This window comes from Cajanus cajan, chromosome 1 (assembly GCF_000230855.2).
Source record: "Cajanus cajan strain Asha chromosome 1, NIPB_CcT2T_4, whole genome shotgun sequence".
Lineage (NCBI taxonomy): Eukaryota > Viridiplantae > Streptophyta > Magnoliopsida > Fabales > Fabaceae > Cajanus > Cajanus cajan.
Window position 1 is genome coordinate 73,803,570 of NC_138517.1, and position 20,262 is coordinate 73,823,831.

Consider the following 20,262-nt stretch of genomic DNA (forward strand, 5'->3'; position numbering starts at 1 on the left):
ATGAACTTTGCCTACTAAATGGACATCCCACTCCTAGATCTATATTAACACATGAGAGCTTATCACATGGTAAGGTGCTAAAGGTATGATCCGGGTACGTTAGTAGAAAAATGAGTGTAGAAGCAAACATGTCAAAAGTGTGATTAATGTTTGGGTCATGTGATTTTATGGGTTTTATTTGAACTAATGAGAGATAATTACACAAGAAGTGAACACCCACTTCTTTGGAGAATAGTCTCCATTCTCTTATGATCCAAACAAATCAAATAAACACATTTAAGAGATACTAGTTACAACCTATAAAATACTAAATACACTCCTAAAAAGAAATTACAAAGAGATAAATTTCTTAAATATTTAATCCAAAAATACAAAGCCAAAACTAAGAAAATATTTTTCATAAAAATATATATAAAGAAGACATAGACTATAATAAGTATCATCAAATATGTTAACATTTAATAATTTGAGATGAGTAATTAGAATACATGCATTTTAATTTAAGATGAATACCTATGATATTATATTACCAAAATTTATTAACACAAAAGATTTGACAACTATACTCTTTAATCAAGTAACAAAATTTAATTCCAATATTATAGAAACAAAATTTAATTCCAATTTAGTGTTGAGTCACAACAAAAAAAAAAATACTCTTTTATTCTAAAGATGAGCTATAACAAATATAATTTCAACTCTACTGATCAATGAATCTTATTTTTACTCTTTCCCTCTTATTTCTGTGCAACCAATGTTTAACTTTTTTTAATAATCAAAAGATATAAAGTAAAGTGGTACTTTATAGCAAATTCGACTATATTGAAAAAGTGAAGTTTTAAGCAAACTACCAATATCTATTGAATTCATGAAAATAACATGTCTTTTGTCTTCACTTATCCTATGTTGAATCAAATGTTGTCTTGAACCAACCAAACCAAACCATTTTTGTTTCCTTTTCCAATTTCCATCCGAATTATTATAATAATAAAAATAGACTCCAGTGGCAGCGTCTGCTTCTGCTGGGCTTCACCACAATGAAGGACTTCCAATCCGATTTATCCTCCGTCGTTCGCCTCAACATCGGTAATATCCCTTTTCCCCTACCTCCCAACACGACGCCGTTTTCCCCTCCCTCCAATTCCGTTAATTTTCTCCCTTAAATTATTCCCAGGAGGCAAGAAATTTTGCACCACCACCGACACTCTCACTCAGCGGGAACCCGATTCAATGCTAGCCGCTATGTTCAGTGGCCGCCACACGCTTTGCCAAGATCCTCAGAAGGCAATTACAAATCATCATCATCATAATTATTATTAACCTAATATTTGTTTTAGGACCCTCAACTTTGGATTTTCAACTGCATTAGATTTCGCCCTCGGTCAAGCCAAAATAAAATATAAGATCACGGATGAAATCCCCACGTATTTCATAAATTCGAGGATTATAATTTATAACTACCATTTTTAAATTGTAGGGACTCAAATTAATTTCGATCAAATCTTCTTGAGAGAGTTAAAAACCAAATTTTACCCTGATTAATTAATACTACTGCTACTATTATGATTATTATCATCAGTATCGAAATTCTGTGTTTGTCTAATTATGCATTTAATTTTAGGGATGTTTAGTTATTGATTTGGTGAGTGGCAATGGGTGCAGGGGTATGTGTTTGTTGATAGGGATGGCAAACACTTCAGGCACATTCTCAATTGGTTAAGGGATGGCGTGGTGCCCACTCTAGAGGAATCTCAGTACTCCGAGCTGTTGAGGGAAGCTGAGTACTATCAGCTACTTGTAAGCACTGTTCTGTCATGTTGGAATTTGATTGCCATCAATTGCTTTTGAAGCTTAAGTTTATACCTTTCTTAGGATAAGTGGTTTTAAATTACAGTTGTTGCAATGCGCAGCCGTGAAAACTGTAATAGCAATTGTGATTGCTGGCTGTAATTTAAAACCATGATGGGATTCCTTCTGTTTGGTTTTTCTAGTACATGTTGTGGTTTTTTGAGTCTAGTTAGTAGTACATGATTATTTGTCATGTCAAGTTATTTTTCGATAAGATTGTTGCCTTGGCTTTGTGATGATGCCATGTACTGCCATTAGATCCTTTATGTAATTTTTTATTTATTTTATTTTTAGTCATTTTTAATTATGTGTTAGGTTAATTTATGCATTTGATAGATTCTCATCTTTTGTGCTTAACTCTAAAGACAATGCAGTGTCAATTCTCCCTTTGCCCCTTTTCTTTTCTAGTTTTAAATTGATTTTGATTTATAATCTTTGAAGTTTTTGCCTGTTAGATTGATCAGCCCTCATTTTTTTTTCTTCATCAGATTTTCCAGAACATAGCTTTAAATACAAGGTTCATATTCATTGTGGTTTTTGTATCAAGAACAGCAATCTGTGATGGAAACTTTTCCCGTCTTAACTCTAAACAATGTCTTTTGCTGTATCATAAACAGATAAATGCATACTTCCACTTGATATCATTGCTAAATTATATATGCCATGATATTAGACTTGAAGTTTCTTCTATGCGTTTTGCCTAGATTTCTTCCAATTACTTTACCAAATCGAAAAGAAACTTAAACTTCAGTCCTTATTGAAATCATAAAACCTATGATCACTTGCTAAATTGCAGGGGCTTATAGATGAAATCCATGCTGTACCTAATAAGAGGAAGGAAGATGATGAGTTCCGTACAGAGTTAACACGTATAGATATCATCAAGTGTATTCAATCTGAGAAAGTAAGGTTTCGAGGGGTGAATCTTTCTGGCCTTGACCTCTGCAAACTGGTAATTGGACCAAAAATGTTTTTGAGCAGTATCTTATTATGCTTATAAATAATCCATCTGATTACTTGTATTTGAGTTCTGGAGAAACCTGAATGTTTTTTTTTTCCCATTAAATATATCTCTTGCCTCTTAAGTTTGCTTTATCTTGTGTTCATATTTTGACAATTTTATACAACTGCATATTTGCTTTCAATATTAACAATTGGGACATCTTAAGAATGTTTGCAGCAGAGGATGACATGCAAGGTGTTTTACCTTGGGTGAAGAAAATATCATTTCAATAACCATTTTCTGGGAATAAAGTAATGTATGATTCAAGTCTAACTCATATTCAATGGAGTTTTGAAGTGGAAAATATATGCTTGGTAATATATCTGCTTACATCATCCCCTCGCATAGTCTTGATCTCTTGATTATGGATTTTCAGGATTTATCATATGTGGATTTTAGCCATGCTTGTCTTAAAAATGTGTTTTTTTCAAGAGCAAACCTTCAATGCGCAAAGTTTCGAGTAAGTATGGTTCTGATTAGATTCAATACTTGGGGTATTAATTTTGCAAGTTGATTGGGCCTATTTGTACAATGCAAATTAGATCTTAAATAACTGAATCTTGGGTTAAATTTAGTCAGGCTGTTCCTGGGTTTAGGCTTATTGGAGTATAGTTTTACTCCTTTATTGTTATTTTCGGTTATTATAGATATTTCAGCTATTATAGATATTTCGGTTATTATAGACCAATCTTATTTGGCTCTAAATAAACCTGTCCTGTACTCTGTTTCAGTCACTTAATGAATTACATTCTTTTGCCTATTGTAAATCTTCTCTCATCTCTCTCTCTCTCTCGCTCTCTCTCTCTCTCTCTCTCTCACATATAATTCCTTTATGGTATCATAGAGCTTCTTGATCCCCTTCTTCTTCTCTCCGTTTCCGCTTGTCCAACATCTTCCTATGGCTGAATCTGCCTCTACAATGAATTCTTCCCCACCACCACCGCCTCCTCCACCCATTCATGCTAACCCCGTAAACACCGTCCCTTCCAAGAATCCTCCCCCTAACTCTCATCCGTCCCTCACCTTCTCTCACACCATCTCCGCAAAACTTGACACCAAGAGTTATCTTCTTTGGTGTCAACAGGTTGAACAATTCATCAAGGGTCACCGCCTTCATCATTATCTTGTCAACCCCCAAATTTCTCAGAAATTTGCAACCCTTGCTGACCGAGATGCTGGTCGCATCTCTGAATCCTATTTTGCGTGGGAACAGCAAGACCAATTACTACTTTCTTGGTTACAATCCTCCATGTCTAAAGACATGCTTACACGAGTTATCGGTTGCAAATTCTCCTTCCAACTTTGGGACAAAATTCACTCATACTTTCACTCCCATATGAATGCCAAAGCCCGCCAATTGCGCAATGAACTTCGCAGCACAAGTCTTGAAAATCAGTCAATCTCTGAATATGTGCTTCGAATTCAAACCCTAGTTGATGCCCTCACAGCCATAGGCGACTCTGTTTCTCCAAAGGAACACCTTGATATAATTCTTGAAGGACTGCCCGAAAAGTACGAATCCACCATGTCTCTCATCAGTAGCCGTTTTGACCTTCTGACCATAGATGAAGTCGAGACCTTACTTCTTGGCCATGAATCCCGTCTTGACAAGTTCAAGAAAAAAGCCGCTGCCTCCATTAATGTCACCACCACCACCCCTGAACCCAATCTGTCTGTCACGAACCCACAAGCACATCTTGCTCATCAACAAAACCAATCTGCCTTTTCTCAACGTCGAGGGGGTCGCACCAATTTTCGTGGTGGCCGTTTCTCCAATCGGACAGGCCGTGGACAAGGCAGATTTGCTGGGTACCAATGTCAAGTCTGCCATAGATACGGACATGTTGCCTCTGCCTGCTATTATCGTTTTGATGAAACCTATGTTCCATCCTCACCTCTTGAAACCTATGTTGCCTCTACCAACCAACATGCAAACCCAGGCGTATGGTACAACAATCAACCTGCTTCGCCTTCTCTTCATCAAAATGGAATTCTTGGACCTAGACCTCAATTTACTCCTTAAGTCCAATTCACCTCCACCCAGGCGCAACCTCAAGCCATGATTGCATCGTCCTCCTCTTCAAGCAACAACAATTGGTATCTAGATTCTGGGGCATCAAATCATGTTACCAATGTCTCTCAAAATATTCAACAATTTACTCCTTTTGAAGGACCCGATCAAATCCATGTGGGTAATGGACAAGGGCTTCACATTAACTCCACAGGTGTTACCACCTTTCATTCTCCAATCAACCCTAAGTTTCAATTTGCTCTAAACAATCTTCTATTTGTGCCCTCCATCACAAAAAATCTAATCAGTGTTAGTCAATTCTCCAAGGATAATTCTGTATATTTTGAATTTCACCCGTATATTTGCTTGGTCAAATCACAGGACACTAAAGAAGTTCTCCTCCAAGGCTTGGTTGGTCCTAATGGCCTGTACCAGTTTCCTGCACTTCTTCCAACTCCCAGTACACAATCTGTCCAGCAGGTGCAACCGGCCAGAACCTTCTCTGTTAATACAACAGCAAAGAGTTCTGTTTCTTTTGCCACTTGGCACTCTAGATTAGCACATCCTAATGTTGATGTAATGAAACATGTTTCCCGGAACTTCAACATTCAACTTGTGACCAATAATAAATCAGATTTCTGCACTCCTTGTTGTCTTGGTAAATCCCACAGATTACCTTCCAATCTGTCTAAAACTGTTTACAATACACCCTTTGATTTAGTATACAGTGATTTGTGTGGACCTGCTCCGGTTACGTCAACCTGTGGATATCAATACTATGTCACCTTTGTTGATGCTCACACACGCTTTACGTATCTTCTCAAAAGTAAAGCTCAAACCTTTAATGTTTTCAAACAGTTTCACGCTATGGTTAAGAATCAATATCACCACCCGATCAAAGCATTGCAAACTGATTGGGGTGGTGAGTATCGTTCCTTCACTAATTATTTAAATGAAGTTGGAATTCAACACCGTCTAATCTGTCCACACACTCATCATCGGAATGGAGTTGTTGAAAGAAAACACAGGCATATTATTGAACTTGGTCTCACGTTGTTGGCTCAAGCTGAATTACCTATGCAATTTTGGGATCATGCCTTTCTCACTGGCGTTTATCTCATTAATCGACTTCCCTCCTCATCTATTCAAAATGCTATTCCTTATCACAAACTATTCCATCAACCACCAGATTATCTCTCTCTTAGAATATTTGGTTGCTCTTGCTTTCCCCATCTTCGGCCCTACAACAAACACAAACTTCAATTTCGATCCCAAGAATGTGTTTTTGTTGGTTACTCCACTTCCCACAAAGGTTACAAATGTCTTGCTGCTGATGAGCGTCTCTACATCTCCAATGATGTAGTGTTTAATGAAACTAAATTTCCCTAAAAGGAACTCTTCTCCTCTTCCACAGCCAGTGTCTCCCACCATCCTATTTCGGTTCCTCTCACTATAAACCCCACTCCCACACCCTCCCATGAGACCAAACCCACCTCCCCCAATCCACCCGCAACCTCACCAAGCCTAGCTTTTGACATCCCTGGTACTGCTGCCACGGGTACCTCTCCCTCCACTTTATCCATTCCAACATCCTCCAACCTTGACCCTTCCTCAGCTCCTGTCATTCACCCTTACAATGTGCACCCTATGACCATAAGAGCAAAAGACGGTATAGTCAAACCGCGTCTACAACCCACCCTCCTATTAACTCATGTTGAACCAAAAACCATCAAACAAGCCTTATCTAATCCTACTTGGTCTGCTGCCATGCAAACAGAATACAATGCTCTTGTTCACAATAACACCTGGTCTCTTGTTCCTCTACCACCGCATCGCACTACTATAGGTTGCAAGTGGGTCTTCCGTGTCAAGGAAAATCCTAATGGTACGATCCAAAAGTACAAAGCACGTCTTGTTGCCAAAGGATTTAATCAACAATTTGGCTTTGACTGTCATGAAACTTTCTCCCCTGTTATCAAACCCATCACTGTCAGGCTCATTCTCACCCTTGCCCTAACTCATCGTTGGCCCATTCAACAACTAGATGTTAATAATGCCTTCCTTAATGGCACCCTTGAAGAGGAAGTCTACATGACACAACCACCTGGATTTGAAGCATCTGATAAAAAATCTCGTCTGCAAACTACACAAAGCCATCTATGGGCTCAAACAAGCACCTCGTTTGGTTTGACAAGCTCAAATCAACTCTGCTGCAATTAAACTTCTCTGCCAGCAAATGTGATCCGTCTCTGTTTGTATACTCTCATGCCAATAATGTCATCTACATTCTAGTATATGTTGATGACATTATAATCACTAGCAAACTCCATTCAATCTTCTCTCTCAAAGACCTCCTTGATCTTGATTTCTTTCTTGGCATTGAAGTAAAATCTCAACCTGATGGTTCTCTCATTCTCACTCAAAGTAAGTACATCCGGGATCTATTGAATCGTACTGATATGGAAGGATCAAAACCTATTTCTTCTCCCATGATTTCTGGAAGCAAACTATCAAAAGCAGGATCTGAAGATTTCTTGGATGCCTCTCTCTATCGTTCAGTTGTAGGTGCATTGCAATATGCTACCATTACAAGACCCGAAATTAGCTTCTCTGTAAACAAAGTCTGCCAGTTCATGTCCCATCCTCTTACACATCATTGGGCTGCTGTTAAAAGAATTCTCAGGTATCTGAAGGGCACTACGTCCTGGGGTCTCCGTCTGCAACCTGCTTCTTCCCCTTCCTCTCTCTCAATTCATGCCTATTGTGATGCAGACTGGGCGTCTGATCCTGATGACAAGCGATCTACATCTGGTGCCTCCATCTTCCTTGGACCAAATCTCGTGTCCTGGTGGTCCAAAAAGCAAACTGTCGTTGCTCGCTCTAGTACGGAAGCCGAATACAGGAGTCTTGCCCTTGCCACAGCTGAAGTTACTTGGATACAAACTTTGCTCTCTGAACTTCAAGTCAATCATTCTACTCCAATTATCTTCTGTGACAACTTGAGCACTGTGGCTCTCGCTCACAATCCTGTTCTTCATGTGCGTACCAAGCATATGGAATTAGATCTCTTCTTTGTTCGTGAGAAAGTGGCAGCCAAGTGTCTTCAAGTTGTTCATGTTCCAGCTATTGATCAATGTGCTGATGTGCTCACCAAAGCTCTCTCGCCTTCGCGGTTTTGTGATCTTCGGTCCAAGATTCAAGTAGTTGAGTCTCCTCATCCTACTTGAGCTTGCGGGGGGCTATTAGAGTATAGTTTTACTCCTTTATTGTTATTTTCGGTTATTATAGATATTTCAGCTATTATAGATATTTCGGTTATTATAGACCAATCTTATTTGGCTCTATATAAACATGTCCTGTATTCTGTTTCAGTCACTTAATGAATTACATTCTTTTGCCTATTGTAAATCTTCTCTCATCTCTCTCTCTCGCTTTCTCTCTCTCTCTCTCACATATAATTCCTTTAAGGCTTTTATTTGTTGGAGAACAATAAAATCCCACTTTATTGACCAGACCGAAAATATCCTTCTTTAACTTTACAATATATATGATGTAAAATTTATGAGCATTTAGCAAACAAATGTTTTGCTGTTATGGGCACAACATTTTTTCTTGTTTACCTTTTCAAACTTGTGATGCTACCTGCTTATCATGTTTTTAGTTGGTTACAAAAATGTATATTTAGCTATTCTTAATCACATTACCATATAGATCTAATATTAATTTATAATTTATCCTGTACTTATTTAATCTAATTAATAGGATGTTGATGCTGAGGCTTCCATATTTCATAATGCAACTTTGCGTGAGTAAGTCAGTCAGAAAACTCTACTATTCAATTGCAAAAACATACTTGCAGCCCTCTAAATTATTTCTTCTTGCCTAGGGAAGATGTGAATTTACTGGGGCAAATCTTCGTGGAGCTTTATTGGCTGGTGCTTGCCTTCAGAGTGCAAATCTACAAGGTCCGGAAGTAATTTGATGTTTATATGCTTTTTTATTAAATATCATGTCTGGAATCAATACATGTATTATTGCTACATGTTTGCTTGTCCGTTCTACCATTAGCATTTAACCAAACCATTACACAACAACAACCAAGCCTTATCTCTCTAGTTGGCAAAATTGATCAATCCACCAACAGTATTTTTCAGGTTTCCAGCAAAATATTTAAATTTTGTTTGCAATATCCATGTTATTTTCTTGGTTACACTGAAACATGATGGGAAGGGCAACAAGCATTTGTTTGTGTTGATATATCAAACTATATACTTGGAAATGAAGTTAAGTTTGTTTGAAACTGCTATCCTGCAGATTAGGGCTGGGCAAAATTAACTAAACTTAACTAAAACTATTAAATAACTGAATTATTTTAAACTAAAAAACTAAAACTATTTAAAATAAAACTAAATAAAACTATTTTTTAATTCAGTTTTAAAAAACTGAACTTATTTAAGTTACAGTTTGGTTAACTGTAAATAACTACACATTAAAAAAATAAAAGCACGCAGGCACGGTCACGACGCTTGGCTCACGTACGCGAATCCGGAATCCCTAACTCACACGTCACACCAGCCATCGCACTTCTATTGTTGTTAAGTGTGTTTATTTTCTGCGAAAATTGATTTAGAAAACAGTTGTTGAAACGAAGAAGTGAGAAGAAGATCAAACATACTGTTAATTTGTTGTTCTTGGTGATTGACGGTGGATTTCAGATTTTTCTCCCTTGACTTGCATTTTACAATTATTTCTTCCTAATAATGCAACAAAAATGAGAGACAAACCATCATATTTTGTACAAGATGCATTGATCATAGTCTGGAAGGGTTATTCATTTGGATGATTGAAGATGTGCTTGATAAGTTTTATTTTATGATACAACTTATATTTGAAGATGTATTAATTTTTTGATTTTGTTGTTCATGGGAGAACCTACATATTTGAACATACAACTTATAGTTTTATGTTTTTTTTTTGTTTATGAGAAACCTATATAATTTTAGCTTGATTTCCATTTAATGACTCTCAAGACAAATGCTTCACAAATTACAGTTTTTTTTTTGTTTATGAGAAACCTATATAATTTAGTGAGTTAGTGCAAAGATTAAGTTCTGCGATATTGGTGAGAAAAACATATATAGTTTTAAATTTAACTATATATGTTTTTCTTTTTGTGAAAAGTGGTGATTTAACTTCCGCCTAGTCTGATTGTATCTACTAGAAATTTTGTTTTAGTAGTTTTCTATTGCCAATGATCTTTATTTATTCTCTCCGGTGCTCTTCCTTTTTACAATTAGTGCCATTGTTTTTTTGCCAAAAAAATTGAGGCTTCTTCAACATAAGCAGCTGATCACAGTTAATGTTATGAAATTGTTGTTTGCACGGAAGTTCCATATACTCTGGCTGACTAACATTTAAATTTTTTTGAAATGTCTTATTACCATACTGGATTTAACTTGAGGTTCAACTATGAAGAATGATATGGTTCTCCATTTCACCTCAGTAAAACATCATATTTCTTTCTGCTTTTGAAATAACTTTACATGATGAAGTGTGAAATGTTGTGAATCACAATGGCCTTTATGGTGACATTGATTGGTTCGGATGACTGTTTTCAGTGCTATGGTTTATTTTTCTGTTAATGTTTTTACTATTGGTTCTTTTTTTGGGTTGAGGGGGCTAAGGGTGGGCTTGTATCATCTAAAAGATAAATTTCCTCCCCATTTGATAAAGGACTTCTTTTACTTCATGGATTCGAGTGTTTTTTGCACCTTTTTGCTCTCTAAATGTTTGGAAATAACTTTATGTTTCTTAATAATATTATATATGTATTTTGGTTAGTAACTGTTTGTTTTTACAAGTTCATATTGCTATCAATCCAAAGCAATTGTAAAATGTGTTTTTTGGCAGTAAAACATGTAGTGTGCTGTTCTTCATTTATTTGTATGGTTGGAGTCTTTGGTTCATTCTTGTCTTGTTCAACTTTTTCTTCATTATTAACTTTTTGATCCCTAGCCAAATTATTTAGAGTTAATTGTGGCTTGGTGAATGACAAATGAGATAAATTGATTATGTAGTCTTTGTGATGTATGCTTGCAATGATGGTTATGGTGTAAACAGCTTTTGATGCGTACCTGTTTCAATGTTGCAGAAAAATCAAATGTTCGTTTTGTTCATATTGGGTCTTCAACAAGGTCAATGTTCGTTTTGTTCTTTTTGGTTCTTAAAGTGAGAGTTATTTGATAAATCAAATGTTGCTTTCTTCATATTGACAATGTAGGACAAGTTGACAAATAGGGGCTGATTGTTCTGTTTATGAGAACTAAAAGTTGACTATAATTATTATACTGGAAAAGGGCAAATTTTTATGCTTCTGACTTTACTATGATAAATTGATAATAACTGATAAAAACTAAACTGCAAATAAATCTTATTTTCATTCTTTGTCATATCTTGTTCAGAGTTATACGCAGTATATCCCCTTAGCTATCAGTGAACTTGATTCGTGGCTGAAGACCCCATCAATTTATGTTTTTGATTGCTCTGCGGCTGGGTTGGTCGTGAATTCCTATATTGAGGTATCCACTCAAAACTGTTATTATATATTGTATAAAGAAAACTGCAAATATGTTGGTACTGATTTTGTCTCGTATGTAATTTTTCCCATGCATATTAGTTAGTGATAGATTTTGTCCCTAAATCTAGAACAGATGCTAAGGATTTTATCTTTTCAATCCGGGTTCTGTCACATGCGAGAAACTCCCATACATCCATACAGTTCATAAACAGATTTTGTACAAGGGCAACAAGGCAGCTGAATAATCAGATTTTGGTATAGTTCATAAACAGTTCGGCACAGTTTAGAAGCAGTTCATAAATAGTTTAGTTCGAAAATAGTGCAGTTCATAAATAGATTAAAATGCAGAGCAGTTCAGTTTAGTTCATATTATAGTTCAGTATAGTTCAGTACAGTTCAATACAATACAGTTTAATAGAATAAAAAACAGTTCAGTTCAGTTTTTGTAATCTAATTTTCAGTTCAGTTCAGTTTAATTGAACTACTTTTCAGTTTAATATAGTTTTTAACAGTTCAGTTTAGTGCAGTTTAATTTGCCCACCCCTACTGCAGATGCTTGTTTAGTGGATTGTAGCTTCTGTGGAGCAGACCTGCGGACTGCTCATCTACAGGTTCACCAAACTTGAAACTAGTCTAATTAATTATTTGAATTTGTACATATCTTCCCTTTTGTTTCCTAAGTTTTTTTAGTTATCTTGTGAGGTCCATCAGAGTATAACCTCTTTATTTATTTAATTATTTATTTTTAATAAAAAACATATTATTCTATATTCTTTCTTTTGTCATTTTATCAGAAGAGGAACAAGTGCTATAGCCTCAAGATTGTATCTTTTTCGAACCTAAGTCCTGTTAAAAATAAAATCAAGAAATAACAAATATGCCACTTAAATTTCTATTTTTCTCTGTTGGGCCCAGTCAACCTTATCAATATTCCTCTAGTCAAAAAACAACTAGGATCAGCCTAGTGGTGGGAGAGTCTAGGTAGTATGCATGGAGTTTTAAGTTTGAACCTTCCTGTCATCATTGTAATACCTATGTGGATATTCCCTTAGTCAAACAGTATCTATGGGGCATGGCAGGACTGTTAGCTTTTGTTTTAAGAAAGCTTCCATTATTTTTTTGTTTACTTTGTGCTTTGTTGAGAACCCACATCAACTATAGATATGGCCAAAGTAGATCTTGTAAAGGCTTGGACAATTCTCACACTCCATGAGTTAGCTTTTTGGGTTGACTTAGATCCATGAGTTAGCCTATCATCGATTTGATATTGGTCCATGATCAACTGTCTAAAAATGAACCTGGCCCCTTGGATTTCCTTGTGCAATAACTTGGCCAATGATTTTTCTCTTGCAATCTACCTTGCCCTGCAGCTTCCCAGTGCAATCTACCTGGCCTGGCCCTGTGGCTTTCCTGGTGCAATTTAATATAAAAAAATAAGATTCATTGAAAGCATTAATATGATTTGATCAATATAAGGGATGTATATCATTGAAAAAGGGATACATTTGTAGAAATTATGGATTTGGATCAATCTGAATCTTTATTAGCTAATATTTTCAAGTATGTAAAAAGCCAAAAAGTATGAATGATTATCCATGCCAACATAGACTATTATGTAGTGCTTTTGATAGAATCTTGATGAGAGAAAGAAAAAAATAGAATAAGAAATGGATCAAGAAGCCAGAAAAAGAATTGTGTAAGGAAAATACTGCTTCTCTCAACTGTTTTCACATTTATTACCATGATAATCCACCCCCTATCTGAACACCATAAAGCCCTATTTAAAGCTACTGAAACTCACCCCAAGTGCCCAAGTCCCTTCTCTTCCTTTTAAAATACCTTTTTATTAAGGAGCCTTGGGTCCTTTCTAATAATGGACCTTGGGTCTCTGGGTCCCTAAGAATACCTCCCCCTAGGTAAAACAACCTTGTCCTTAAGGCTGAATGAGGGAAACTGCTCCTGAATGAATCATTTGTCTTCCCACATGACCTCGTCAGCTGACTTGTTCTCCCACTGAACCAGACTTTGGGCTACTGGTTCTCCCCCTTTGGAGATAATTCTTGTAGCAAGAATAGCTTTCGGAATCACTATTTGTACCTCTAATGGAGGCGAGGTTTATACAGGACGCTCCCCTGTTGCCTTACATATGAAAAACTGGGTGAATTTTTGCTTGAGATGGAAGTTCAAGATGAAAAGAAGTTGATCCCATCTGCTTAGTAACTAAGATGGGTCCATAGTAGCATTGCACGCAACAAGCTTCGAGTGTATTTTTTTTGCTAAAGACCCCTGCCTATGGGGCCAAATTTTAAGATAGAACCAAACACCCACCTGAACTGTGTGGATGTTCGTCTACCCTTATCTGCCTGAGCCTTCATGTACTCTTGAGCTCTGCTGAGGTCATACTTTAATTTCCTCAAAGCCTCATCTCGGTTCTTCAAATCTTGCACTACTTCTTAATGATAATTTTTGCTGGCAGAAACTTGGCTAAGGAAGGTGGGGGTCTTCAAATCTTGCACTACTTCTTAATGATAATTTTTCCTGGCAGAAACTTGGCTAAGGAAGGTGGGGGTCGCCTGTAAACACCTTCAAACAGGATACATTTAGCTGCTGAATTATAATTAATATTAAACCAATATTCTTCCCAATGTAAAGTATCCATCCAAACCTTCGACTTCTTTGTGTATTATCAAAATGCATTTTGCATATGGGAAATTGGCTTCCAGACTGCAAGGATGGACAAAATGTTGAGAACAAATGTTTGTTGCAATAATAGAAATCTTAAAAAGGATTAAGAAACAACTATATGATGAGACTCCAGCTGAGGTTTCAATTGCTGAAACAGTTTTCTCCAACACTCCAACTCTCCAACTCTTGACTCCATCTGTGCTGGTGGGTTCTCGGAAATACAGCAGGTCGGACCAAAATTGATAGATTCTTAATGAGAGGAAGAAAAAACAGAACAAGAAAAGGATCAAGAAGCCAAAAAAGAAATTCAGTGTTTTATTCCTCTGCTAAGGGAAATATCCCTTCTCTCAACTGTTTCCAGTTATAACAATAATAATCATTAATCAACCCTCTCTCTTAACACCACACAGTGCTATTTAAAGCTTTTGAAACCCACCCTCATTTCCCAAGTCCCTACGCTACCTTCTGCACTACATTTTTAATAATGGATCTTGGGTCATTTCTATTAACGGGCCTTGGGTCTCTGCGCCTAGCAGATATATAATCACGTATGCACTCCTGTACTTAGTTAATTTACACAAAGCATCGTTATGACTTTTGACCTTTTAAATCAATAAAACTTGTTTATAAATCAATCAAGTGTTGACTTGACCTTTTTAATTGTTAATTGTATAGTGGCAATGAAAGTTTTATTTATAATATATTTTACTGGACAGATAATTTTGATTTCAAGAGATGGGTTGTAGCTTGATGCAAGCAGATTTAGTGTTATGTCTTGAATAAAAGTCTGTGATGGCTAATTAGTTAGTGTCTTTTAACTTCACAGAATGCAGATCTTACTAATGCCAATCTAGAGGGGGCAGTCCTAGAAGGAGCAAATTTAAAGGTAAAATACTTATGACCTATTTGGGTTCATATAATAGTTTCACAGATGCTTAACACAAAAAAGGATAAGATGAGTTCTGCATTATTTTCTTAAAAAGAAACACTATGAAGAATATTTATGCATTATCTTCTTTATCTTTTAACACACACTTAATACATATTAAGTTTCAGAGAAACTGATCAACTAAGATTTATAATGTTAAAAATGAATTTCATTTCTTCTGAAACTGATTACAAATGTCCTTTTTTATTGATGCAGTAGACTCTGACTAACCTATAGTTAGTTAAAGTTACAGATGGAATTGATGATGCTGTCTAATAACATCAAAATTACTAATTAGTTAGAAAGTGACTGCTAAAGCTAATGAACTACTTCTGTACAATATAAAAAGTAAAAAAGAACAAGTAAAATCTTATAGAGTAAAACTACTCTAATAATACTCCTCCCCGAGACTCTCACTGATGTTGAATAACTTTGTAGAGTATTGAATAACATAAATACGTACAAGCTGAAGTTTGGGGAATTATGCTACGCATCATACATGTATCATTGCTAAACATATAAGCATGCATGTGTATATTATTTAGAGTAAATTATTGAGCTTCTTTAGTGCAATGATTAGGTTGCATACTTGTGATATGTTGTCATGGGTTCTTATGATAGAAACAGTCTCTTCTATCACAGATGCAAGGCTCTGTACCTGTGACACTAGACCCCTCATGATAGGAGTCTTGTGCATTGGCTGCCATTTTTATGTGGATTTGTCTTGAGCTTTTATAAAATTACAGAAAAACCTCCTTTCTGTTTCAAATTACATTGACCTCTCTTCCAACAAAACATTAAGGGCGGTTATGTTAAGAATGGGATGTCTTTGTTATTCTGAAAACATGAAGAGAGGTTTTATATTGAGATTTAAAATAATGGAGGTGTAATTTTAAAACAAGGTTGTAATTTTATTAAACATATGGGTATGTTGGTTTAATTTACTATCAATTTTCAATTCATTTTTTCTTGATCGAATAATATTATGGCTTTGCAAAATGTTGTTATCATATTTAGTTTGAAATTAATTCCCCATTTCTCAGGGTGCTAAACTGAACAATGCCAACTTGAAGGGTGCAAACCTTCGACGAGCCTATCTTTGTCATGTCAATCTTCGAGATACGGTATGTTACTTAGCTGCAATTTTCTAGTTCTTTTTAATTTTTTATGTAAATAGGAAAATATATCATTATTGTATAGCTGAAAATTAGAGATTACAACTGTTATTTGTTTCCTTAATTATATCATTATTGATTATAAAAAAAGCACTGCATGTGTGTTAGTACACACATTTCAGCAAAACTAATATGGTATCCAAAGTTCAGGCCTTTTTTTTCCATTCTCATTTTCCCCCACTGCAGTGTGCCCCTTTTTGTGTACACAGTACCATAAGTCACTTCTGGCCTCCTTTGGCCATTGTTGAGCTGTCCTTCTCTGACACTACCATACCACCGGAGTTGCCACCCTTTGGTGTCTACTGTGCAATCTGTATCTCCTTTGTTTGCTGCCTCATGCGTCCCACTCTTTGGCGTGTAAAACTCATGTGCCTGCCACAGATTAGCACATCATGCCTTTTCTAGCCACTTCCATTGATTGATGACCCCTTTGCTACGCTTCTCTACATTCAATGACCTTGCCCAACCTTCTTTAACTCCCCTTTTCATGGCTTTTCATGATTCCTCTTCTGATTCCAGATCTGTCATGACCTTTAACAATGTACAGTTGATCTCATGTGAAAACTTAATTGGTACCGAGGTTTAGGGTTTAGGATTTATGGCCACCACTGCCTAGTTGTGGTTCCCAGGTCAAGGTTGCATTGATCACTTGACAACCCAAGCCAAGGATATTCATACCACAAATCAAGCTCGTTGGCAGCAAATTGATGTCTCCTTATGCAGCGTCCTGTGGTTCTCCATAACCTTTATCCACAATACTAGGCTTATTTCACCTATTATGAGGTTTGGGTGAAGGCTGAGCAAATCTATTCCAATGATGTCCATTGTCTCTACAATGTTATAATTGCTTTGATGAATACAAAATAAGAGAACGTGGATATGTAAACCTATCTTGCAAAGAATTGTTTACAAGGTTATCGATAATGGTTAACGGTCTATGACGATGCGTTGAAAATCCTTTTTAAACATGTGGCAGACAAAAAAAAATGTATACAAAAAAAAATATGTATGTGCGTGTGGGTGGGTGTGTATATATATATATATATATACATATAAGTAAAAAATTACATAACAAGCATCAAAGATAAATTAAAAACAACAGAATATCAACTTAAATAGTTAAATATCATAACAACATTGCCATAATTCATTAAGTCTCAAACATAATAGATTAAAACACAACAAAAAGAGTAGAAAGACAAGAGTGTAAGACACATTTTGCTGATCTTTTCATCATCCTTCTCATCCTCATAATACTCCTCCTTTTTCTCAATGTAATCATTTTCCTCATTGAAAGTCAAAGTGGCATAGCCTTCAATTTCTCTTTCTGAATTGTCAAAATTAATATTTGGCAATTCTTCCTCTAACTCCTCACCAAAGTCTTCTGAATCTTCTTCAACAACTTGAACCATTTTTCCTTTCCTAGTTGAAGGCCCTCCATTGTCTCTTTTAGAAGCCTTTTGAGATGATGCTCCTTCCCCTTTTGGAGGTTGCTTCCTTTGTTTCTTACCTGGTGAAACCGTTTTCCTCATTAATATGACAACTTCACTCCTAAAATTTCTATTGCAACTTTAGAAGTGTGCAGCTCCAACATGGTTTTTTGCTCCACTCGTAGATCTCCCACCAACTTATTGATGCATGCATATAAGCTCTTTATAATCTCACTATCAAATTCCATCTGAGAGTTGTCATAAAACAACTCTGAATTCAAAAAATGACCAGTTGCATGTAATGGGCGATGAAGCTGAACATTCCATCTTTTATCAACAATTTCAAACACTGCTTTATATTTGGTCTCATTTTATTATAAGACTTCATAATATCTGCCTTTGCCTTGTCCATAGCTTCATATGTATAGCCCATAGCTGGCTTTTTCTCACCATCAACAAGCTTAAGTACTTTCACCAGAGAAGTCATGACTTCAGGTATATATAGATTCCTCCAAAAAGAAGGCATTAATACAATTTTACTTGTTTCTCTTCCTTTGACAAGTTGTCTGAATTTCACTCATTTGAAACAAACATCTTTCTTAAATTTGATTTTTCTTGGTGGACCCTCTCCAAGGAAAGAAGAGAGGTTGCAAATCAAGTCACTACATGTCTCACTAGCTTCCTTATGTTTGTATAAAATCTTAACAAACTTAAAGTGCTTGAATGACTAAATAAAGCCAACAAGAGGGATTGCCCATTGAATTGTCTTCTTAATATTGGGAAGCTTCCCAATGTCATCCAACATTAAATCTATGCAATGTATTGCACATAGAGTCCAATAAATTTTGGGTCTTTTTTCATACAACATCTTGCCAGTAAGAACTTAGTTACTCCCATTGTCCGTGATTACTTGGACAACTTTTTCCCCTCCAATCCAATGTTGTTAAAATCGAGATTTTACTTAGGATCGGAAAGAGAGTGAAACACCGTAACTCGAGAATTGTAACTTGGATTGTAAGATCTTACATTCCTACTCAAGTTATTAAAATATAATACCCAAATTTGAAATAGAAATTAAGTTTGACAACTCCTAATAGAATTAGAAAGTTCATAAGTCACAAGACTTAATAACTAAAAACATAACAATTATAAATTCATATAAATCTTGTATTCTAGGACAGCATAAATTTCTTCTTGACAAACATCATCCATGTTATCTTCATTCTCATTAATGGCATTAGCATCTCCCACCATTCCAACTCCAATTAATTCATCCTCTTCAATAGGAGGAACATCCAAATCGTCCACAAGTGCATCACTACCACCACTAGTTCCAATATCTTGTCCAACTTCAAGTATTTGAAAGGTCTTCCAATTAATTCAAGGAATTCAAATTTGAAATTCGATCATTTTATCTGCACAATCCAATCATCATCGGAAGAAAGGTCTTCAATACCATAGTTTTTTTCTTTCCTAACTCGCTTGTTCAATTTGGAATTTGCCATGACGTAAACTACATCATTCATGGTCTTTTGCAACAAACAATCCTTTTCTTGGTATGGACCTAAATGAAAAATCAATTATCATATAATAGGAAGAAGGAAATGAAATACATTATATATACACAGATATACCATTTTAAATTAGAATTTTTACCCTTTCAAAGACACTCTAGTTGCGCTCACAGCCGGATGAACTACATGTCAAACTCAAAACCCGAGTTGCAAATTGTTGCAATTCTGGATGTTTATCTCCATAAGATTCCCACCAATCTGTTGAACTTTTGGTATTAAGAGCACGTTGAGCTATAGGATGACCAAAAAGGTCTTGTTTTTTTTCGTGAAATCCTCAAGTTGGTCATCAATTTTTCCTATTATTTCAAAGTCTCCAACAATCTTTTCCATGCAATCAATGAATCCTTTCTTAACTTCCCAATCAACCTTAAAATTAGGAGCATAATGTAGTATAGGATTAAGGTAGTAACATGCAGCATGCAAAGGCCTATGTAATTGTTTGTCCCATCTTTGATCAATAATTTCCCATAAGGGAATGTAGCTACAATTGAAAAAAAAAATAGTTTTCAACCAAAGTCTTAAGTCTATAATTTATAAAATGAAGCACATAGAATAGAAGAGGACCACGTAAAGATTTAGTAAAGATATCTGCAAGTTGATCCTTGGAGCAAACTGAGGAGGTCTTGATGATACCGGAGAGGATCTTTTCTCTGATGAAATGGCAGTCAACCTCTATATGCTTTGTTCTCTCATGAAAAACTGGATTAGAGGAGAGGTATAAAGCTGACTGGTTATCACAAACTAGTTCCATATGACCAACCTTGCAAAACTGCAACTCTTGAATTAAGAATTTTAGCCACAAGAGCTCACATGTGGTGTGAGCCATAGCACGATATTCTGCTTCTGTACTTGATCGTACAACAACACTTTGCTTTTTACTCTTCCATGAGACAAGATTACCACCCATGAAGACACAGTAGCCTGATGTTGACCGCCTATCACTTGCATCACCTGCCCAATCTGCATCTGAATATCCAACAATGTTTGTATGTCCTCTATCATTGTAAACAAGTCCTTTTCCTGGTGATCTT

The 20,262-nt window shown here is 36.0% G+C and overlaps 1 protein-coding gene across 1 annotated transcript in view; it reads left to right on the forward strand.

Moving 5' to 3' along the window:
- The first annotated feature begins 910 nt into the window (after window positions 1-910).
- LOC145949319 (FH protein interacting protein FIP2) overlaps window positions 911-20,262 on the forward strand; it is a 31,647-nt gene continuing 12,295 nt past the window's right edge. Inside the window, exons 1-10 of the mRNA XM_083062487.1 lie at window positions 911-1,086; window positions 1,175-1,284; window positions 1,663-1,797; window positions 2,645-2,800; window positions 3,228-3,311; window positions 8,625-8,671; window positions 8,754-8,827; window positions 11,992-12,050; window positions 14,951-15,010; window positions 16,096-16,176. Of these exons, the coding sequence (XP_082918613.1) occupies window positions 1,038-1,086; window positions 1,175-1,284; window positions 1,663-1,797; window positions 2,645-2,800; window positions 3,228-3,311; window positions 8,625-8,671; window positions 8,754-8,827; window positions 11,992-12,050; window positions 14,951-15,010; window positions 16,096-16,176 (855 nt within the window). The 5' untranslated portion in view covers window positions 911-1,037. The remainder of the gene's footprint in view (window positions 1,087-1,174; window positions 1,285-1,662; window positions 1,798-2,644; window positions 2,801-3,227; window positions 3,312-8,624; window positions 8,672-8,753; window positions 8,828-11,991; window positions 12,051-14,950; window positions 15,011-16,095; window positions 16,177-20,262) is intronic.